General features: G+C 38.5%; 1 protein-coding gene and 2 long non-coding RNA genes across 8 annotated transcripts in view; 2 read left to right on the top strand and 1 right to left on the bottom strand.

Moving 5' to 3' along the window:
* LOC150064989 (uncharacterized) overlaps window positions 1–9,627 on the top strand; it is an 18,375-nt gene extending 8,748 nt beyond the window's left edge. For 2 of the 4 annotated variants that reach the window (XR_016534883.1, XR_016534882.1), the window contains exons 2-4: window positions 4,216–4,362; window positions 4,561–4,673; window positions 7,004–8,118. This is a non-coding gene — a long non-coding RNA (uncharacterized LOC150064989). Of the gene's footprint in view, window positions 1–4,215; window positions 4,363–4,560; window positions 4,674–7,003; window positions 8,119–8,531; window positions 8,573–9,344 lie in introns of those variants that run through there. The other 2 variants (XR_016534884.1, XR_016534885.1) reach the window with 2 other exon arrangements.
* Window positions 317–628, top strand: LOC150064990 (large ribosomal subunit protein eL42-like). The gene has a single exon (XM_090329025.1). The coding sequence runs from the start codon at window positions 317–319 to the stop codon at window positions 626–628; it is 312 nt and encodes a 103-aa protein (XP_090185151.1).
* Window positions 3,009–24,131, bottom strand: LOC150064988 (uncharacterized). 3 transcript variants are annotated; one of them, XR_016534888.1, is made up of 5 exons: window positions 23,966–24,131; window positions 11,316–11,388; window positions 8,697–8,833; window positions 7,150–7,606; window positions 3,009–3,963 (listed from the first exon to the last, which is right to left on the bottom strand). It is a non-coding gene; the product is annotated as an uncharacterized LOC150064988 (long non-coding RNA). The 3 variants fall into 3 exon arrangements; XR_016534886.1 differs by lacking the exon at window positions 11,316–11,388; XR_016534887.1 differs by lacking the exon at window positions 23,966–24,131 and having other exon boundaries at window positions 11,316–11,487.

Below are 24,131 nucleotides of genomic sequence, written 5' to 3'. Positions count from 1 at the left end.
AACTAGAAAAGGGGAAAGAAAAATTGTAAAGTATTTTAAGAATCCAAAAGTAAGCCATAAAAATGCCAAAATACTGCCCAAAGCTATCAAATTCAATATAATATTCATCAATATCCCAACAACATTCTTTGATGAAATGAAAGAAGCAATCCAGAAATTCATTTGGAATGATAGAAGATCCCAAATAATGAAAACAATCCTTAGCAGGAAAAACAGTACTTGAGGAATATCAATACCAAACTTCAAACTCTATTATAAAGCTGTAGTTATAAAAAAAATCAGCTTGGAGCTTTTTTTTGGCACTGCTGCAGGCTTCATGCCATCATGGTTAACTAACATTCCCAAAACCCGCTGGACTTTCTGTAAGAAGGGTGGCAAGCACCAGCCTCACAAAGTAACACAGTACAAGAAGGGCAAGGATTCCCTTTATGCCCAAGAAAATCTTCATTGTGACAGAAAACAGAGTGACTATGGTGGTCAGACTAAGCCAATTTTCCAGAAAAAAGCTAATACCACAAAGAAGATTGTAATGAGACTTGAATGTGTTGAGCCCAACTGCAGATCTAAGAGAATGCTAGCTATTAAAAGATGCAAACATTTTGAACTGGGGCAGGTGATCCAGTTCTAAGTTGCAAATTTTATTATGAAGACAGTACCACCCTGATGTCTAAGTTCCAGCTTTTGTTGTGAAGACAATAAAATCTTGAGGCCAAATTCAAAAAAAAAAAAAAAAACAGCTTGGAGTCAGGTGCAGGAATTGGGGGAGGGGTGGGGAAGTGGCTCATTCTGATAATTCTAGCTACTCAGGAGGCTGAAATCTGAGGATCATGGTTCAAAATGTTTTGAAATTCTATGAAACTCTTATCTGGAATTAACCACCAGAAAACCAGAAATGGTGCTGTGTCTCTAACGGTAGAGCACTAGCTTTGAGCAAAAGAGTTCAGAGACAACAGCCGGGCCCATTATTCAAGCCCCATGACTGACAAAAAGTATTAGAAGACAATTTTTTAAATTAAAAACAGAAACAAAAACAGCTTGGTCCTGGCACATGAACAGGCCTGAGAACCAATGTAATAGAATTGAAAACCCAGTAATGATCCCACAGACCTATGGCCACCTAATCTTTGATAAGGGAGCCAAAATTATCAAATGGAAGAAAGACAGCCTTTTCAACAAATGGTGCTGGCAGAATTGGTTATATAAGTATAGAAAACTTAGAGCCTTGTACTCACCCTGCACCAGAATCAACTCCAAATGGATTGAAGACTTCAAAGTAAGAGCAGATACCCTGATAAAATTACAGGAAGAGATGGGGGATACACTAGGATTCCTTGGCACAATTCAAAACTTCCTAAATAAAGATCTAGAATCACAACAAATCAAAGAAAGGCTGGATACATGGGATTGCATTGAACTGCAGAGCTAGCAAGATAAATAGAGAGCACACAGAGTAGGAGAAGACATTACTAGACATATGACAAGGGTCTCGTGTCAAAAATATACCTAGAGGACTGGAAATGTGGCTTAGTGATAGAGTGCTTGCATAGTATGCATGAAGTCCTAAGTTTGATTCCATAGGACCACATAAACAGAAAAGGCTAGAAGTGGCACTGTGACTCAAATGGTAGAGTGCTACTTTGAGCAAAAAAGCTCAGGGACAGTGCCTAGACCTGGAGTTCAGTTCCCAGAGATGGAAAAAAACAAAAAACAAAAAAAAACTAGGGCTCAAAAAATTAAGCCCCCAATAACAAAGCCTCAAAGAAACAACCAACCAGTTAACAAGTGGGCTGAAAGAATTAAAAAGAGACTGCTTTTCAGGAAATAAAAATAGCCAATAGGCACGTGAAGAAATGTTCCACATTTCTGGCCATAAAAGAAATCCACATTGAGATTCTACCTCCCCCCAATTAGAATGGTCATTATCAAGAAAACAAATAATAGTGGCACTTATTATACGAAGACAAATTATTTGTACCTAGTCCGAAGCTTAAGCCAAGATCTGAGTGCTGTCCCTGAGTGTTTTTTCTTAAGGCTACTACTCTACCACTTGAGCCACAGCTCCACTTCCAGCTTTTTTGGGGTGGTTAATTGGAGATAAGAGTCTCAAAAACTTGCCTACCAAAGCTAGCTTTGAATTGTGATCTTTAGATTTCAGCCTCCTGAGTAGGATAACTGGCATGAGCCATGAGCATCCAACTGACAAAGGCAATTTTTAAAATAAAATATTGGGAAATTAAACCCAGAAATCTATTTTAATGCATCTATAAATTTACATAGTCGAGAATATTTCTTCCATGTTTTCTACAGCATATACTAGAAGTAGTTTTTTTTCCTGAAGGACTGTAATAAACACTTTTTAAAAATTATGTTTGTCTTGCTTGAAGCCAGGCAAGCCTTGAACTTGTGATTCTTCCATGTAAGTTTCCCAAATGCTGCAAACTAACAGGTATTTACCACTTTGCTGGCTCTCATTTCAAAATATATTTATTTTACCTCTCTCTTTAAAGATAGGTTATCTAGTTATAGAAATCCAGATACACTTGAATAATATATGCTACCAGAGGCCTATCATATCTACTGTCAATGAAACTTCCCTTGTATATTATTTCTTTGACTGTAACCCATCTCCCTTTAATTCTTTTCTTTTGTGTTTGTATGGGTCCTGGGGCTTGAACTCAGCGCCTGGGTGTTATCCCTGAGCTTTTGCACTAAAGGCTACCACTCTACCAACTGAGCCACAGCTCTACTTTGGCTTTTTAGTGATTAATTGGAGATAAGAGCCCCACTGACTTTACTTCCTCAGCTGGCTTTGAACCATAATCCTCAAATCTCAACCTCCTGAGTAACCAGGATTATAGGTTTGAGCCACTGGCCTCTAGCCTCCTTTTAATTTTTAATGCTCCAAAGTTTCCAGTAGATTTAAATGCTAATTGATCAAGAAGATTTTTCAACTCAAGGTCTATGTTTTTTTAATATTTTTTTATTTTTAAAGTTATTGTTTGCTGGGGTACGCATGGAATTCTGGATGTCTTATTTTCTAGGCAGTGCTTTATATCCTTAAATTGTATCTTCAGTTCCAAATTGTTATATAGCTTCTAATTTGGATTTAATAATTTAAACATCATCTCTTTTCTGTTCTGCTTTCTTGCATATTTCCACTGTGAATTTCTTCCACTTCTGAATTTCTTGTTCCTCAAATTACTCTTTTATTTGTAGGCTCCTTTGTTGTACTATGTTAAGATCTAGAAGCTTTCACTGTTATCTTTCAAGTCATTAATCCTTTTTCTTCAAAGAAATCCAGTGTACTATTATTTTAAAACTTTTGTTTTACAAAATTTATGCCTTTTAAAATCTTCCTGTGTTTATTTCATGGATACTACTTCCTTCCTTATTCCACTGAGTAATAAACATGTTGAAAATATTCTTAGACTGATCTCTACACCTACAGGAATTGGAAAAAATAAACTTAAATTTGTCAACATTTTCTGTAATGACAGACTTCACTTAGTGTTTAAATTGGGAGGTAGTTTTTGGGAATTGAACCTAAAACCTTTATTAGGCTTTTAAGAGTTATTCTTGCTTGAAAGTCCTTCTTAAGCACTTTTTCTTTCCTTATATCAGTATTCTTTCAGCTATGATCATGGGTTTTGCAGGTTTAATCAAGCTTAGCAGAGCAACTTGGATTTTTACACCATAGTAACATTTCAATTTGACGATTTGCGTTAAGTATTGTATAGACTTCGTTTTAAGAGAGTAAATTCCATCTTTTTAGACTATCTTGAGAAATAACCAAAGGCTTATGAAGTAGAGGAAGAAAAACAGGAGGCATGTCCTGGCTCTTTACAAATCTCTTCTCAGTGTCATATATTATATCTGTGGTTAAAATTCTAGGAGTGCGCTTCAACTTCACGAACCCACTCAGATATCTCTGCTGCAGATCCTGTAGATCCTGGAACTGGTGTTCTGAAAAGAACCACATTGTCAAAGAATTACATGTTGATTCAACCTTTGGTTATGCAGAGATGGACAGCATAAATCATAAACTTGAGTCTCCTTCCTTCTGGCACTTCCAACTAAAGGGGAAATAATGGTGTACATCTGATGTAATACCCTTCTCTAAGCAGTAAATTAGTCTGGCGAACTGGGTTCTAGCGGATCCTACAAGATCAGAGCAGGTAAAGAGAGTGTCTCTTCTTTTTTTTGGTGTTTATACAGTAATGAAAGGTGCAGATGGAAAGAGAAAGACACACTGGGTACTGATAACAATAAGAATGAGGAAAATATTCTAAAATAAGGTACAGAAATGAGCAGAGTGATCAGAGCTACACAGACACTGTGTCATTTCTTTCAACATACGCTAAGGTAAGTCCTGAGTATAAAAGGGCAGTGGCAATTAGTTAGGATTCAGCTGTCTTCTATAATGTTTCCGAACCTACCACCTTGGAGGGGTCATTAGTCACTGCAATCTTTTCAAGGAGCCATTGAGCTTTGGAAAAGCAAGTAAAAGTATACTGTATGTCCCTCTACTCAGCCATCATTTCCCATTTCCTTCTTTTAAAGTCCTTTCCTGACTAAATATGCTGCCAACCTAAGATCCAAAATAAATGGCATCAACAAGAAGACTAAGTCTATAAGAAAGGCTTGAATGTAAAACTCATGGACAGAGAGAAAAAGTGAGTATAAAAAGGTAATACCGGGCCGGGAGTTTGGCCTAGTGGTAGAGTGCTTGTCTAGCATGCATGAAGACACAGGTTCGATTCCTCGGTACCACATACATAGAAAAAAGCCAGAAGTGGTGCTGTGGCTCAAGTGGTAAAGCTCTAGCCTTGAGAAAACCCAAGGACCGTGCTCAGGCCCTGAGCCCAAGTCCAGGACTGGCAAAAAAAAAAGGTAATACCATGAGAAAAGCAGGAGGACATGTATATTTCTCATTACCATCATCCCCATGTGGTGACCACTCATGGCTCAAGGATTGAAAAGACAGAGCTCCTACCCCATCAGTCCTCCAAGCCTTATACTGGGAAGGGCCTAGGATTCCCAAGTATCCCAAGTATGCCTAAAAGAATGTCTTCATAACTAGTCTAAACATACAGGAAACAAATGCTTGAAGCCAGGTGCTGGTGGCTCACGCCTATAATCCTAGCTAGTCAGGAGGCTGAGATCTGAGGATCATGGTTCAAAGCCAGCCTGGGCTTTGAGTCTATGAGAATCCATGAGACTCTTATCTCCAATTAACCGCCAGAAAACTGTAAGTGTTTCTGTAGCTCAAGTGGTAGAGTGCTAGCCTTGAGCTGAAGAGCTCAAGGACAGTGCCCAGGCCCAGAGTTCAAGTCCCACAACCCACAAAAAAATATTTGAATTCATCCTTTGAAATGGAACATAAACTGGAGCTAACTTACTAGTCAACAATTTGCCCCCAGAACCAAGTCACCAAGTTTCCGAGAGCTCACAAGATATTCATAGCAGTAAGGTTTAGGAGAAGGGAAAAAAGATTTAGCAAGACAAAGACCTAGTGGTAATGATTTTCATCAAATACATTTAGGACATTTTCTATGGTAGAAGTAGTAGATTGATTTCTTCCATGCCCACTACAATCTCCTTCTGTCTGCCTTTCCTATAGAACTATATATTCATCTACCGGCTTGCAGGGAAAGGTGGCTACTAGAAATAGAAAGAAGCTTTCTGAGAAAACTACTTCCTTATAAAAAGGAGATTGAAGAGGTTATTCGTATAACTCAGTGGTAGAGCACTTGCTTAGCATATGTCAGGCTCTGGGTTTGAATCAAAGCTACCATACTTCTCCCAGCTTAGAATGTTATCATAGAATTTGAATGTAAAGGAGATGTTCTTTGACCATAAATACAAAAACTAGCCACGAACAATGGCTGAACCAGGATAGAACCTACATCCATTTCAGCTAGGCAACTGCAATTCTAGCTACTCAGGAGGCAAGATTTGAGGACTGTAGTTCCAAGTCCTCCAAGCAAACAAATCTGATAGACTCTTGTTTCCAATTAACTAGCAAAAAACTGAAAGTGGAGGTATGGCTCAAGTGGTAGAGCACCAGCCTTGAACGAAAAAGCTAAGGAGATTACAAGGCCCTGAGTTCAGAGCTCAGTACTGGCACAAAAAAGGAAAGGAGACGAGAAAGGGAGGGGAGGGGAGGGGAGGGGAGGAGTGGAAACATGCTTTACTTCTGAAGAGTTTTTATATTGATAATTTGGGGGTTTGTTTTATTTGGGTTTTTTGGCCAGTCCTGGGGCTTGAACTCATAGCCTAGACACTATCCTTATGCTTTCTCAAGGCTAGCACTCTACCAACTTGGGCCACAGCACTACTTCCAGCTTTTTCTATGTATATGGTATCAAAAGGGGCTTATGCATGCTAGGCAAGCACTCTACCACTAGGCCATGCTCCTGGCCCCATAATTTGTTTCTAATCACACAGAAAGATCAAATACTACTTCCTGTGCTTTTTATTTTCCAATACTGGGGATCAAACCTAGGGCCTTGCCCAGTAGGGCAAGTGTTTGCCATTGAGCTAGGCCTCCAGCCTTTGTAAATAACATGAGGAAATTAGGAAACAGAGAAACACTTCTCATTAAAATTTATCATCCTATATATTATGTTAGAAATCTAACATTCTCTATGTGATCCTTTGCCTTTTATAAGTATATGTCTATTAATCTGAAATCAAGAGCTTTCTTCCTTTTTATAGTCTCCATTGAAAGCCTTGATAAAGATAGAATGATCCATTTTGTTTTTTTATCTCTAAAAAAATCTCTAAATCTCAGTCAAGCCAAGATGTATAGAAAATATTGCATTCTACTAATTTTAAAGAAGAAAAGGGCACCTACGGGGAGCTGTACAAATTGAGTCTCACTGGTCATTTCAAAAGAAGAATTTAAGTAGAATATCTAAATAATACATCTTTCAAGAATTAGTCTGAAACTTTAACTTAGAAGTTTATCAAATTATTTCTATATATTTCATTGCCACTACAGCTTCAAGAAATACTGCTATGGACCTCAGAACAAACAATATTTCTCCAGGTCACTATTTGGTTATTTCTGCTTTGGAAAGCCACTTCAATTTGCAACAAGATTTCCATGGACTTTTTCCAAGTAGCCTCATCATCTATTTAAATTACCTGGTTCCAATGGGGTGTATTTGGGAAGCCTATCATCAAAGACCATCTGTGGGCGTAAGCCCATAGAACTCATTTTCCGAATAATAAATTGGGATACAGAACCAGGGTCCTTGAGGATAATGTAATGAAAACTCTGGTTAGAGGTCTCAAGTTGGACCAGTCTATGACAGGAGTCAGGCAGCCGCTCCATTGAGGGGGTGATGCCGATTAGCAGGCGCTGGTAGGAGAGTTCAGCCATAGACTGCCGTGACCTTCTTTCCTTTTTAACAACAGGACATGTATAAACAATTTCGGAATCTTCACTTCTTGCCTCAGTTCCATGGGTGCATGTCATGGCATTTAGGTTTTTAGCAAGTAGTTTCTGTGCTTCCTTAAGAGAAATGCTCTGAGTTTTTAGGAGACTTGATTTCTTGCATTCCTTGTTAAAAATATGCATCAATAAATATAATTCAGGCAGCTGTGAGAGAAAAAAAAGGAAAGTCACAAAACCCATGAAAAAAAATCATCTGGCAGATCCCAAACTCTGAAAAAAATTTGGACAACCAATAGTCACAGAAACAAAAGCATTTGTTTTTAGAAGATATCTTTGCCTAAGTAAACCAAATCAGTTAGGAACAGGGAATAGAGAGAGCAGAAAGTTGAATCTTACTTAGATTGTGTTCTTTATGTATGTCATGTAAGCTCTCAGCTGCAAAATAAGCCAGCTAGTGCTGGACTTCAGAGTCTCTTAGATTTTTCCATCTCTATAATTCTGAGTGACTATCACAAAGGATAGCTCAGGAGGCAGTGACCAACTTTACTCGATTTGAAGAATACATTTCTTTTAAGGAAGGAAGGAAGGGAGATCATATTGATTTCAAAGCATCATCTGGATGTCTCAAGAGCTCAGAGTGGGAAATGCAGTAGAAAGGAGACTGTAAATGGTTGTGATTGGCTGGAATAAAGTTAGTGGTTTCATTTGTAGAGTGATTGGGGTAGTTGTCATCAGAAGAAGAAAAAAAACAATAAATGATTCATCAAAGTATATTTCTCTATACAAAATGCTATATAAAAGGAATGAAATTTTCTGGTTTCCTACCTATAAATCACTCCTAAAATATTTTGGGCATTAACTCAGAAAGCCAAAAAAAATACAACTCAGCTAAGAGCCAAAAATTCAGGATATTTGGTTGAGGATGTGGTAGAACACTCACATAACATGCTCAATGTGATGGGCTTAAGTCCCAGGACCACCATTGTGTGGCTCATTGCAATTTCCTTTCATTCCTATTGGGTTCCATTACAACAAGAGCAAATGCAAAGTGAAATAAAGTTAGCAACTGGCTCTTTAAAACTGATTACCATCCTTAGGAAAACTTGTGTATATGCTCATTCCGACTTAGAAGAGCTAAATTTTGCTGGGATAAAAGATGTTAAGTCATGGGGACGAAATTTTAGTATTCCTCATTGTTCCCAGATGTGTCAACCCATGTTCCACATTTTGAAATTGTATGGGTTTTGGATGTAGATTTTCCTGTGAACAGTTGTATGAAGTTTTAAGTACATACCGAGCATGGGTGATACTCTAGTGCCGTACAGAGTGAAGTCAAACTGGTGGAACTTGACGAGGACATATTTTTGACACTTTATTCTCTAACTCTGGAAAATTAAACATCAGGAAAGGCAAAATATAATCCGGAATCAGCTAAAATATAAAAGGAGGTTAGTAAACACATAAAAATCTGAAATTTGTAAATGGAATGCTTTCCTATTTTGTATACTTTAAATTTTTATTCTTTTTTTTCTCTTGGTCTATGTTTTACAAAATAATCTTATTTCAACCAACTGTTTTTCTGTGAAATGCCCTCACATTCTTAAACAAAATATATGTTCACACTTAGTGCTATTTCAATGAACCTTATATAAACTATTTAAGTAATTGTACAAGGAGATTTCAATTCAACAAGTTGCATGCATCTTGATCAATGTCACCCTCCCAATATTCTTCCCATCTTTCCAAAAGCCATCCAAACTCTAAAGTTATATAATTCAATATATTACATAATGCACATTGAATGTTATGACTGTAGTTTCCTTGCCCCTCCTCCCTTCATTCCTTTGCCCTCTACTTGTAGATTGTCTTATTTTAGTGTAATATTTTCACCAACTTTTATTTCAACCAAAAACACTTTTAAATCATCTATATCCTTATCTAGGAAAAATGTTCTTTACCCAGGAGACAATGACCAAGACAACAAAACAATGAACAATTGAAATCATTTGCTTTGTGTCAAGTATCTCAAGATTTCCTGTTATGCTCTATTGATGGGACTGAACTCAAACCTCAGATGAAGGATTAAAAATAATTTAAGAATCCTCACAATTTATCTCATTAATGAGTGACAGTTAAGTCCTCTTCCACATTTGACCCTGGCCCTATTCTTGACTTTGACCACTAGGTAAGTGGCACTATATGAGACTGTGTGCGTGTAAGAATCTAGACCTTCAGAAACGTTGTGGCTTCCCTTCACATTCTTAGAAGGCTGAACCATGTGGAAAGAAGTCGAGCTCCTTTTCTAAGAAAATCAGCCAAGAACCAGTTCCAACTTTTAGACATGTCGCAAAGTCATGTCAGTTCATGGCCTACCCCAATGGAGCCTCTGTATTCTGCTGTTCTTTGTTCAGCTGAGCCTGGACAGAAAAATACCACCTCCATCTCCATTTAGAGATGTCTGAACTGGCCAACTTCAATTATGACTACCATAATATTTATTTTAAGCCCTCGGGTGTTATATAGTTATATAGTCATAAATACAGATGTGCTACAAAATATCCCACATGCTTGGCTCCATTTATCAGTGTGAACCCGCTATTGTAGATAAAGGGAAAACAGAGGGGAAAACATCCCTAGGTAGCTCTGCATGCGGTGGTCACTGGATGAGTGACTGGGATGAAGCAGAAACACTCACTCGACTTTTGGGAAGAGACCAAAGCAGGCATGGTCTTTCCTTTTCCCTAGAAAAATTGGAAAACCTGTCTGGAGAATGGCTCTTCATTCTATACACGGTTACATCCTGATAAATCTATCATAAAATAAAAGTATTTCAAGCTGAAATGTGTCTTCTTCAATGATCCTGCTGACCACCACAGCTTAAACAAATTCCCCACTTTGGCGTTCCTTACTTCCTCTTGTGGTCATGGGGGCTGCTGGGTGCTGTTGCTCACTGCCATTGTCCAATCTCCAGGGAGAGAATGTTACACAATATCACTATTTCAGAAGATCAAAACCCAAGATCTGAAGCATGATTTCTACACTGTATATATTGCTTTATAGCTTTGTTAAGGCCACATGAAATAACACTTGGCTGAGTTTTCTCTTTTTAACTGTTGAATTTTTTATTATCTTGAAGTAGTTATACAAGTTTTAATGCAACATATCAGTTTATAAGTTCAATGAATCTTAACCAGTGTCACTCCTGCCTTGATTATGCTTTCTTTGTATGGTTTCTGCAAAAGGAAAAATGTGCTCTGCCACGCTTCACCTAAAATCATACCAGCAGACAAAATCAGCAAGGACATAGTTAAATCCAATGATAATCCAGAAAATAATTGGGAAATCCCCAAGTGATCTTGTTTTCATTTGTAGTGAAAGTTCATATATTCATTTAAAAATCTAAGTATAGCTCAACAGTGGTAGTCTTTAACAGTTCAGGGTAGAGAGAAACTTACACTTTTCTCATTATTAAAAAAAAAGTCTAAGCAGGCCCTAGCAGCTCATGCCTGTAATCCTAGTTACTTAGGAGGCTGAGATCTGAGGATCACAATTAGAAGTCAACCCACACAGCCAATGTCTATAAAACTCTTATCTCCATTTAACTACTAGAAAATTGGAAGTGAAACTGTGGCTCAAGTGGCTATCTTGAAATATAAAAGCTCAGGAGCAGGGCCCTGAGTTTGAGACCCAGGACTTGTACCAAGGGAAATATAACTTACTTATAACTTTCTTTCTTTCTTTCTTTCTTTCTTTCTTTCTTTCTTTCTTTCTTTTTCTTTCTTTCTTTCTTTCTTTCTTTCTTTCTTTCTTTCTTATTTTCTAATGTGGCTAGTAGAAAATATGGGATCACATGAAGGCCTCTCATTTTACTTCTATTGGAGAGCACTGAAGTGTAAGATAAACGCTGACTTACCAGGGTCTCAGGCAGACACTAAATAGAGCAGTAGATACATAACTAAAATCAACTTCTAAATGGATCCAAATTTCTAAAAGAATGTATAGAACAGAAGTTATTAGGATAATAAAGTATGTCAGTGTTCAATGGGAAAAATTGTCTTTCTTGGTGAAAGAATGATTATGAAAATCTATGTGCACAAAGAATGTCATGACAACAATGGAAGCTCTTTGTATCCACCCTAAACCCCTCTCCCTCCCTCCACCACCTCCCCACCTGCCCCCTTCTTCCATAGGTAACTATCTTCCAGAAGCTTATGTCTATTACTCTTCTTTTCTATATTTTTTTCAGTTTTCTTAAATGTGTATGTATCCCTCAACAGCATATTGTCATTTTTGCATGCATTGAACTTTACCTAAATAAAAGCACCTTGTAGATCTCTCTGGCAGATTGTTTCCCTCTTTTTTTAAATTTCACATTTTATTTTTCTTTTGCATGCTGCTTCTTGTTTTTGTATTGGGAAGATTGATACAAGGTCTTCTTGCCTTCATGTATTTTTGACTTGCCTCAAACTCAGGATCCTTCTGCATAAGCCTTCCAAATGCTGAACTTATATTTATACACCACTATGCTTTCTTTTAATTGTATTTTTAACTATAGTAAAGTACATAAATTAGTACTATAATAAAACACATAAAATTGACCATTCCGACCATTCGTAAATATAATGTTCAGTAGTGCTAACTACTGTTGTATATTGCTTGCTTAACAACAGGAGGAAGCCAGGCATGGGTAGCTCAACACCTGAAATCCTAGCTACTTAGGAGGATGAGATCTGAGGATCACAGCCGAGGTAAGAAAGTCTGTGAGACTCTTATTGCCAAATAACTACCAAAACCAAAAGTGGAGCAGTGTCTCAAAGTAGTAGAGCACTAGCCTTGAGCAAAGGAACTCAAGAACAGTGCTCAGCCCTCATCTCAACTCACAATAAGGAAGAAAGAAAGAAAGAAAGAAAGAAAGAAAGAAAGAAAGAAAGAAAGAAAGAAAGAAAGAAAGGAAGAAAGGAAGAAAGGAAGGGGAGGATGGAGGGAGGGAGAGAGGGAGGGAGAGAGACAGGAAGGAAAAGGGAAGGAAGGAAGGAAGGAAGGAAGGAAGGAAGGAAGGAAGGAAGGAAGGAAAGGAAGAATGAGAGAGAGAGAAAGAAGGAAAATAGAACAGGAGATATTCTTAAACATGTGTCTTAGGTAATTTTCTGTTATGTGAACAAAATAGTGTATTTATACTTACTAAAATGGTGGCCAGACATGGTGGTATACAACTGTAATCCTAGCTATTCCAGGGAATGAGGCAGTATTGGGAGTTGAAGGACGGCCTGGATTATATTTGTAGAAGTATCTAAGACAAAGCAAAAGCTTCCACAACAATAAAACCAAGATATCTTTGATATATTTATATAATGATATTCATTCCCATGTTTTACATGACTCAGAATTGTCTGAAACATGATGTGATGAAGGGTTGTATATGTACATTCTTGTGGAGCAGATTTCTACTACTTTATTTTTGAACACAAAAACTTTGTTCTTGGACCGGGAGTTTGGCCTACTGGTAGAGTGCCTGCCTAGCATGTACAAAGACCCAGGTTCAATTCCTTGGTACCACATACAGAGAAAAAGCCAGAAGTGGTGCAGTGGCTCAGGGTAGAACACTAGCCTTGAGGAAAGCCCAAGGACAGGGCTCAGGCCCTGAGTTCAAGCCCCCGACTGGCAAAAAAAAACCAACTTTGTTCTTACTGAAAAAAATTCCTATCTTCCCTTGCTCCAGCACATGGAAACCACCATTCTATCTCTGAGTTCAATTGTTCCAGGTACATTTGTGGAATCAAATATTTGTCCATGTGTGTGGGGTGTGTGTGTAGTGGGGATGACTGCCTTATTATATTCAGCAATATGCCTTTTAAGTCCATTCACATTGTAGTATGGTTAAACTGTCCTTCCTTTTGAAAGCTTTTATTTCACTGAGAGTATATGTGCTTTTGCCTATTGTGACTTGTGCTACTGTGAATACAAGTATGTGTTGTTTCTTTCATTGTTGGTTGGAATCATATTTGCTGTTCCAAATCATGTTTAACGGATCTATTTATTACATCAGCACAGAAGTCTAGGCAAGCAAAAGACTTCGGTCCAGGGGCTTACACCTGTAAGGCTTACTCAGTTGGCTGTCATCAGGAGGATCGAAGTTCAAGGCAGAAAGTTCCTGAGACCTCTTTTCCAATCAATAGTTGGATACAATGGGAATGTGCCCTAACAATACCAACACTGGAAGGGGTTGTTTGCAACTGTCATGTTAGTTATGATGGGAAGCTTGAAATAGGAAGATGGATCCAAGTGTAGACCTGAGCAAAAAGTTGGACCCTAGGACCAGTGTAAAAAAGGGACTGGAGGTATGGCACAGCTGTAGAGTGCCTGTCTAATAAACACAAAGCCCTGAATTCAAAGCCAATATGAACAAAGAAAAAGAAAACAATTATTTACCATGCATCTTGTACTTTTAATGCGGAAATAGAATGTTATTTATCAGTTAGAATGTACTTACGTATTCACTTAAATTGTTTAGAGGCCCTGATGTTTAAACTCAAGACCTCAAGTGCTCTACCACTTGAGCTATCTTCTCATTCCCTTTTTTTTTTGCTTGCTAGGAAAGTTGGTTTGATCCCCAGCACCACTGAAAATGAAATTGATTTTAAATTTTATCAAATTTAAAAATAAATAAAAATTTTAAAAAATGCAATATTTGAAAGCCCAAGTTTCTTCTTTCCTAGCCCACAAAGTCCAAACATATTTGTCTCCACACCAGGTCAGCTCTACCATGTCCTATTTCCCTGCCTGTGCCTCTATGCCCTCATTCCCACTGGAATCAGAGCTCTTCTTGGTGGCCTTTGATCTCGATAGACAGAATACCATTACAAAATGGTGATGAAAAAGGATAATGTCAATCTCCTAGTTCCTGTGAGAGTTAGAAGAGCTGCTGTCTGTTTCCAAGACAGCCAGTTCTCCAGAAGAGTTCTGAAACTCTTCAAAATTGTCCACTCTGAAACACATTCAAAACTGATTACTAATATAGTGGTGCTGAGGAAGACGCCTTTCAATGATATTCAGTTGCTATTGAGTAATTCATAGGTTGGTTATCATAAGAATGGGGCTATAAAAGAAGCCCATTCCTTTTGGTTCTCCTCTACATGGACTTCTTTGCCCATCTATTTCCTACTACAATGGGGATACCTAAACATGTTTAAAACTATAGTTTTAGCTCAATGACAAGTTTACACTTCTTACCAGTTGATTTTAGTTACACAGTTGTTTTGTTTTGTATTGTTTTTCATTATTTCCTTGCTGGGCACTGGTGGCTCACACCTGTATTCCTAGCTACTTAGGAAGCTGGGATCTAAAGATGGAGGTTCAAAGCCAGCTTAGGCAGAGAAAAGTCTGTAGGACTCATCTCCAATTAACCACCAGAAACTGGAAGTGGCACTATGGCTCAAAATGATAAAGTGCTTGAGCAAAAATTGCTCAGGGACAGTACCAGGCCCTGAGTTCAAGTCCCACAACTGACCAAAATATTTCTTTGCTTTCTCTGTCTTATCTCTTTCCCCTAATCCTCATGCAAAATAACTCAAGAATGCCTTTACAACTCAGGGTAAAGACTTTGGGCTCTTCTCCTTATCTCACTTTCAATGGAGGGACAAAATTATTGGGGAGAAAGCTCCAGTGATATAGCTCCAGCTATACCATCATCAAGTCCAAAGTTATGCCTCAGCACATACATCCAGAAGCCAGTGGGGCTTGGCTTTTTGCTTAAAACCCATGTTTCCTGGGTACCAGTGGCTCTCACCCTATAATCCTAATTACTAGTAGGCTGAGACCTAACAACTGAAGTTTGGAGTCAGGCCAATGAGACAAATCCATGAGATTCTTTTAGGTCCTAAATAGGACTCAAACTCAATACCTGATGCTTTTGCTCATAGACTAGCACTCTACCAACTGAGCCATACCTCCAACCCCAAAGCATGAGATTCTTATCTCTGACCATCAAAAACCTTAAACTAAGCCAGGTGCTGGCAATTCATCCTTGTAATCTAGCTACTCAGAATGCTGAGATCTGAGGACTGCAGTTCAAAGCCAGCTCTGGCAGGAAAGTCCATGAGACTCTGATTTCCAATTAACCACCAAAAGCCAGAAGTAGATCTGTGGCTCAAGTGGTAGAGCATTAGACTTGAGCAAAAAAAGCTCAGGGACAGTGCCCTGGTTCTGAGTTCAAGCCCTAGGATTGGCACCAAGGAAAAAAAGAACAAACTGGACATGTGGCTCAAGTAATAGAGTGTGAGAGAAAAGCCAAATGAGACTCTAAGTCCCAATATTGGCATAAATACACACAAAAACATTATCCTTACTCCACCTAATCCTTATCTCCTAAGCTAGAAATTATTTTTGTTTGGATAGAAACTCATATAGTCCTCTTTTTCCCTGCAAAAATTAGTAAATGTTTATTTCTTTTGTCCAGAAACCTTGCTCTCATTTGGAAATTGGCATTTAGTTCATGCATCTGAATTTGCAGTTGAGTCATTATGTTATGTTATGGCATGAGGGACTCACCAGATGGGGCTGTTGAGAGTCAAAGAGCCAAAATCAAATAAACCAAATAAAAGTCAAATAAATCTCTTCCTTATAAAAATAGGGCTGGGCAAAGCAGCCGGTACTTCTCTGAAACACAGGAGGGAACTGAAGGGCAGACCAGCAGGGGCCAAACTCACACTCAGAGAGCCAGGAAGGCATGGCTCCACCCTTGGAACCCAAGTTCTTAGCTGGGCCCTGCCCCTGGGTACAGGGTAGTCAAAGGAGCCATCCACCAGGCTAGCTGAGACCAAAGTGCGCAACTCCATCCTACCGCCCACTCTGGGGCCACTGGATGGGCTGAGAGCTAGCTGTGCAGCGGCACACAGCCTCTGGGAAAGGGCCAAACACCTGTAAAAGCTACAAACTCTGACCCAGTCAGCAGCAGAACTAATTTGGCTGAGAATCACACATATACACAGATTCCCAGTACCACCAGTCCCAAACCAAGTAAAAGACCGCCACCTACTGATCACAGAGTAAACCTACAACAACAGTCTTCAATGCAGCAGAAATCGCAGAGGCAAATCACAAATTATATAAATAATCAAAGTCACACACAAAACCCAAAAGGAAACAAGAGTGAAGGGATGAGAGAAATGTCACCATCCCAAGAAATGACACCTGAAGAGATATGAAACATGACTGTATTTAAGGAGATGATTGTGGACATGACTAAATAGATTAAAGCAGAATTACAAAAACAATTCCAGGAACGTAAGCAGGTAAATTACCAAGGAGCTCCTTGAAGTCAAAAGAGAAATACAAAAAACAGTATACATCCCTTGAAGAAAAGATTAATACCCTCACAGCAGACATGATCAGTTCAGTGTCCACAATGCAAACAAAAATGGAAGCATTAAGCAGCAGATTGACTGAGATGGAAAATAGGACATCAGGAACGGAAGATAAAACACAAGAGCTGGAATAGAGAATCATCAACCTGGAGAAATAAGTCAGAATTCACCAAAGAGAACTCGAGGACCTGGCAGACACAGCCAAGAAATCTAACCTTCGTGTAATAGAGATGGAAGAAGGGGAGCAGTTTTTTGTTTGTTTGTTTGTTTTGCCAGTCCTGGGCTTGGGCTCAGGGCTTGAGCACGGTTCTTGGACTTTCTCAAGGCTAGCACTCTACCACTTGAGCCTTAGCACCACTTCCAGCTTTTTTTGCTATTTATGTGGTACCAAGGAATTGAACTCGGGTCTTGTGCATGCTAGGCAAGCACTCTAACACTAGGCCAAACTCCCAGCCTGGGGAGCAGTTTTTGTTTTTTTGGTTTTTGGTTTTTGCCAGTCCTAGGCTTAAGCTCAGGGCCTGAGCACTGTCCTTGGATTTTTCTCAAGGCTAGAGCTCTACCACTTGAGTGAGCCTCAGCACCACTTCCGGCTTTTTGTAAGTATGTGGTACCAAGGAATCGAACCCGGATCTTTGTGCAAGCTAGGCAAGCACTCTACCAGTAGGCCAAACTCCCGGCCAAGGGAGCAGTGTTTTAATAAAGGGATGCAATCCTATTCACCAAAATCTTAGCAGAGAACTTTCCCAACCTCAAAAAGGAAAATACATTATTGAAGGCTTCAGAACTCCAATCAGGCAAGATCCTAGAAGGAACTGTCTAGACACATCATAGTAAAGACATTAGACTCGAATACTAAGCAGCTGATCTTAAATGCCACAAAAACAAAAAGAGCTATACTACAATGGGAAAAAATTAGAATAACTGCAGACCACTCCACGCAAACACTAAATGCAAGAAAAGCTTGGAAAAAAATCATTCATGCAGAGAAGACCAATAACTGCCAACGCAGACTGATAAATCCAGTGAAACTAGCATTTACATTTGAAGGAGAAACAAGAATCTTTCATTCCAAAGAGAAGCTATATGAATACATGCACACTAAACCAGCATTACAAAAAATATTAATCAAGAACAAATCGCAGAATGGCAAGAACCCCAATCAAGAAGCGATCACCTATACATCACTAAACACAAAAAGGGGGAAAAAAGAGAAAAAAACTCAGAAGTAAAAATAAATAATGACAAAGGACACTAACCGCTTCTCCATAATTTCCCTAAATATGAACAAGCTGAACAATCAAAAGACACAGAACTGAAGACTGGATTAAGAAACAAGACCCACCCATATGTTGCCTCCAAGAGACCCACCTCACTGCCAAAGACAGAAGCAAATTCCAAGAGAAAGGATGGAAAAGAATTTTCCAATCCAACACACCAGGCAAAAAAGCAGGAGTAGCAATCTTAATCTCTGACAAAATTAACTTCTCAGTAAAATCAGTACATAAAGACAAACATGGCCACTACATATTAGTAAAGGGTACAATCCATACCCACAATATTACAGTTATAAACATTTACTCCCCCAACGCGGGAGCACCCAAATTTGTCAAGCAAACTCTCTTAGAATTGCAGAACAAATAGACTCAAACACAATCATAGTGGGAGACTTCAATACGCCACTCTCACCAAATGACAGGTCAGCTCAACAAAAGATAAGCAAAGACACCATCAACTCAAACAACACCATAGCCCAACTGGGCTTAACAAATGTATACAGTCTTCCATCCAATGGTGAAACTTTATACATTTTTCTCAGCAGCACATGGAACATACTCCAAAATAGATCATATAATAATTCATACAGAAAACTTAAGCAGATACAAGAGGCCTGATATAATCCCATGCATTGTATCTGATCGCAGTGGAGTCAGACTAATTCTGAACAACACAGTAAAAGGTTAAAAAAACATTCAAACACTTGGAAGCTGAACAACACACTTCTGAATAACTCCTGGGTTACAGAGCAAAACAAAGAGGAAATTCAAAACTTTCTTGAATGTAATGACAATCAAGATACCTCACAAAGGAACTTAAGGGACACAGCAAAGGCAGTTCTAAGGGGCAAATTTATCACACTAGGAGCCCATATTAAAAAGACAGAAGAAGAACATGTAAATAACCTAAAGAAGACATTGAAGCACATAGAGGAGCAAGAAAAAGTTAATTCTAAAACAACTAGAAGGACAGAAATAACAAAAATAAAATCAGAAATATCAGAAATTGAACTAAGATTCACTATACATAAAATTAATAAATCAAAAAATTGGTTCTTCAAAACAGTCAACAAAATTGATAGACCCCTGGCAAGATTAATTTTTAAAAAAATGAGAGGGGAGACTCAAATAAACAAGATTAAAGACACCACGGGAACAATCACGACAGATATCCAAGAAATTCAGTCCATTATGAATAAGTAATACCAGGGCCTATATTCAAAGAAACAAGAAAATCTAGTAGAAATGGATGATTTCTTAAATATAGTCTACCCACACTGAACAATGAAGAGGTAAGCAAATTGAACAAACCAATTTCATACGATGAAATAGTGGAAGCAATCAGGGAAATGCCAACCAAAAAGAGCCGAGGTCCAGATGGTTTCACTGCAGAATTCTACAAGACTTTTAAGGATGAAGTAATACCTATACTCTTGAAACTCTTCCGAGATATACAAGCAGAAGGAGCAAGACTAAACTCATTTTATGAAGCTAATATTACTCTCATCCCCAAACCAGGGAAAGACCCAACAAAAAAAAGAAAACTGCAGGCCTATCTCTCTAATGAACACAGATGCAAAACTCCTCAATAAAATATTAGCCAACAGAATCCAGAAACAAATTTTAAAAATTATACACTACAATCAAGTAGGCTTCATCCCACAGATGCAAGGCTGGTTTAACATTCGCAAATCAATGAATGCAATACATCATATCAATAGAGCTAAGGATAAGAAACATATGATAATTTCTTAGACACAGAGAAGGCATTTGACAAAATACAACATCCATTCATGTTGAAAGCACTAGAAAAAATAGGAATAAGAGGTACATTCCTTAAAATAATTAAAGCCATATATAAAAAACCTACAGCCAGTATTATACTAAATGGTGAAATACTGAAACCATTTACCTTAAAATCAGGAACTAGACAGGGATGCTCACTCTCTCCACTTCTCTTCAATCTAGTGCTGGAACCCTTAGCCAGAGCAATAAGACAAGAGAAGGACATCAAAGGGATCCACATAGAAGAAATTAAACTATCCCTATTCGCAGATGACATGATCCTCTACCTGAGTAACCCAATAAGCTCCACTCCAGAACTCCTAGAATTAATAAACCACTTTAGCAAAGTTGCAAAATACAAAATTAACCTGCGAAAGTCGGTACCTTCTTATACGCCAACAATAAGCAAACAGAAGGCCAGATCAAGAAAATGATCACATTTGCAATAGCCCCCAAAAGAATGAAATACTTAGGAATTAACTTAACCAAAGATGTAAAGGAATTATTTAATGAAAACTATAAAAGCCTAACAAAAGCAATTAAAGAGGACACTAGGAAATGGAAAGACATCCCAAGTTCATGGGTAGGGAGAACCAATATAGTGAAAATGGCCATACTGCCAAAATTGATATACAAATTCAATGCAATCCCTATCAAAATCCCAAAGACATTCTTTACCAAAATAGAAGATATAATCCAAAGGTTCAGATGGAGCAAGAAGAGACCTAGAATAGCCAAAACAATTCTAGGCAAAAAGATCAATGCAGGTGATATTACAATACCAGACTTCAAACTCTACTATAGAGCCATAATAATCAAAACAGCAGGGTATTGGCACAAAAAATAGACCAGAAAATCAATGGGACAGAATAGAAGATCCAGGAATAAAACCTCATACCTATAGTCAACTTGTATTTGACAAAGGAGCCAAAGATATACAGTGGAACAAGCAAGGCTATTCAATTATTGGTGCTGGAAAAACTAAGCAGCCACATGTAGAAAACTAAAAATTGACCCTAGCCTTTCACCATGCACAAGCATTAACTCAAAATGGATCAAAGACCTCAATGTCAGACCGGAAACCGTGAAACTATTACATGATAGAGTAGTAGAGACACTGGAACTCATAGGCACAGGCAAAAAATTGCTGAACAGAATCCTAGGGTCACAACAGATTGGAGAGAAACTCAATAAATGGGACTACTAAAAATAAAAAGTTTCTGCACAGATAAAAGTATAGCCACTAAAGTAGGGAGACAGCCAACCAACTGGGAAAAGATATTTACCAATAATACATCAGACAAATGCTTAATATCCAGTATCTACAGGGAACTGAAGAAACTAATCCCTCTCCCCCAAACCCAACAAACCAGTCACTAAATGGGCAAGGGAACTAAAGAGAGACTTATCAAAAGAAGAAGTTAAAATGGCAGAAAAGCATATGAGAAAATGCTCATCATCCATGGTCATAAAGGAAATGCAAATAAAAACAACTCTAAGATACCACGTCACCCCAACAAGAATGGCCAAGCTTTTGAACTCAGACAATGACAGATGCTGACGGGGTTGTGGAGAAAAAAGGAACCCTACTGTGCTGCTGGTGGGATTGTAAACTAGTTCAGACACTCTGGAAAGCAGGGTGGAGGTTTCTTAAAGAACTGAAAATTGACCTTCCCTACGATCCCTCCATACCACTTCTGGGCATCTACCCTGAACATCATAACCCAAGAGATGATAAGGACACCTGCTCAGCCATGTTCATCTCTGCAGTATTCACAATAGCCACACAATGGAAACAACCCAAATGCACCACTACAGATGAATGGACAGAAAAAATGTGATATATATATATATATATATACATACAATGGAATTCTACATAGCCAACAGACAAGATAAAATAATGGCAATCGCAGGAAAGTGGATGAATCTAGTGCAAATCATGTTCAGTGAGACAAGTCAAGACCAAAGAAGCAAAAGGCACATGGTATCCTTAATATATGGCTATTGGATCCAAACAGTACAAGAGCGAGGACTCAATATTTGTGTACCCAATGCTATGGACATGGTATTGGAAATATAAACATAACTACATAGACATAAAAATTTATGACTCTATAGACATAATGTTTTATTACATAGATTAATATGCATCTATGATATACAAACCCTCAGCCTAATTTTAATTATGTTCTAAAATTAAGTGCCAGTGATTATATAGAGAGATTCCCTTCTTGAATACTTGTTTGTTAAATACGTCATTTGAAATATGATGTAAAAATCAATGCTAATAAATTCTTTAATAAAAAACTAAAAAATATAGGGCTGGGATGTAGCTCAGTGGCAAAGTGCTTGCCTAGCAAGTGCAACATCCTAGGTTTGATCCCCAGTACCAAAAAAAGAAAAACAAAAAAAATAAAGTTTAAAAAACAACAACAAAAATAACCTGTTTCAGGTATTTTGTTGTAGCAATAAAGACAGACTCAAGTTCCTTAGGAAAGAGCATTAGAAGGGGCATACCATAAAAAAAAATGTAAAGGAATTGGAACCTAGTACAAGATCTGTGATTATAGTTTGCTTTTTGTACTTTTTTTTAAGCAGTCCTGGGCTTGAGCTCAGGGCTTGAGCACTGTGCTTGGATTTTTCTCAAGGCTGGAACTCTACCACTTGAGCCTCAGCACCACTTCTGGCTTTTCCTAAGTATGCGGTACCAAGGAATCGAAGTCAGGTCTTTGTGCATGCTAGGCAAGCAGTCTACCACTAGGCCAAACTCCTGGCCCAGTAGTTTGCTTTTTGGAGGCAACAATACTTGGTCTATACAATGGAATCCTGAAACGAAGGACCTAGACCCCAAAGTTATAAACCATAATAGTGATGCTACACTTTTTAGTAAGATTACTAAATCTGTTACAGATTTCTTTCATAATTCCTCTAACCCCAGCTCTATGCCCATGGATCTCCATACTTACAATCTTTTCTTCTCCTACATCCTTTAACAACAAAGAAAAAGTAAACATCTGGAGTGAGGAGTTAGACCTCCATCTCATCCCCAGAGCATTGGTAATTAATCTGAATTGGCTTCTAGCCATGTGCGACAAACTGGCCAGGATTCACCAGCTGCAACCTTATGTGCCAGCTCAATAGCAGTGTGCTTGTGTATGCTCCTGGGCAGCCTGAAAGATGTCAGTAGGGCTAGAATTCTAGCCAATAGCATTTCATGGGCTGGGGTTGGAGGTGTGGCTCAGCTGGTAGAGCACCAGCCAATGAACAAAGCATCAGGTACAGAGTTTGATTTCCAGGCTCAGAACAAAAGAAAGAAAAGAATTACGTGGACCTGGAAGTGTTGCTCAATGGCAGAGCACCTGCATAGAGACCTGTGTTCAATTTCTAGCACTGGAAGATATAGATAGATAGATAGATAGATAGATAGATAGATAGATAGATAGATAGATAGATAGATAAATGGAAACCTGTCTTCACTTAATATAGGAATTCCAAGATTTCCTGGGCAGTCTATAGGTACTGTACCCGCTTAGGGACCTGGTGGTAGATAGACTGTGACCTAATTAGAGCCTTTAGGACTGACTGGAGTGGGGAGAAGTAATTCCTGTTAGTTTTAGATGGATTCTAATTTGGCCTATTGCCTCTTTTCACTATTCGGTTTTGGTTCCTGTGCTCTGGTTCCAATAAAGGGAAGATAAAATCTATCATCCTTTTATTTCCTCCCTTTAGATTCTCAGGTCTCTGTACTCACCAGAGGGGAACCTGTGGATATGGAGGAGAAAGGGGCACAAAGCATGTGGGGTGGGGAGGTACAGAGGAAAGGGCCAGGTGTCCATTTGGAACTGGCAGAGTTGAAGGAGACACAAAAGTCTAAGGAGAGGGCTGGCTTGCCAAGGAGAAGTGTGGAGGTTTAGTTGAAACCTGCTGAGTTCCAGCTTTCTGTGGCTAGTCTTGTAAATTAAAGAGCCTTCCCACCTCTGTTAATAGAAATGATCTTAAATACTGTCATCTCCCAGCTTACAAACCCCTCATCTCCCTACTATCCACCTTTCCCTGCTTCTCCTTGCCAGCCAGGCACAGATTGGCTTAATTTCCATGTTTTCATAATGTTCCATTTCTATATCAAAAACTGAACTTACCAATTATCTTACAATTATCTGTTTATGGGGCTATATCTCTGTCAAGAACTTTGCAATCTGAAATCCATGGCCGAGTCGCATTTAATCAGACCTAGCCTTCAACCTGAAACACATTAGTGTTAAGCAAGTAGTAAGTGAGTAACTGTTTACTGTGACAGTGGACACT

This window comes from Megascapheus bottae, chromosome 3 (genome assembly GCF_031878675.1).
Source record: "Megascapheus bottae isolate mThoBot1 chromosome 3, mThoBot2.hap1, whole genome shotgun sequence".
In the NCBI taxonomy this organism is placed as follows: domain Eukaryota; kingdom Metazoa; phylum Chordata; class Mammalia; order Rodentia; family Geomyidae; genus Megascapheus; species Megascapheus bottae.
The sequence above is the reverse complement of the archived record's forward strand: the minus strand, read 5'-3'. Positions and strand labels throughout refer to the sequence as shown.

What these genes read in the sequence shown, in the direction of transcription:
- LOC150064990 (XM_090329025.1), top strand. Translation starts at nt 317, where the DNA reads ATGCCATCATGGTTAACTAACATTCCCAAAACCCGCTGGACTTTCTGT.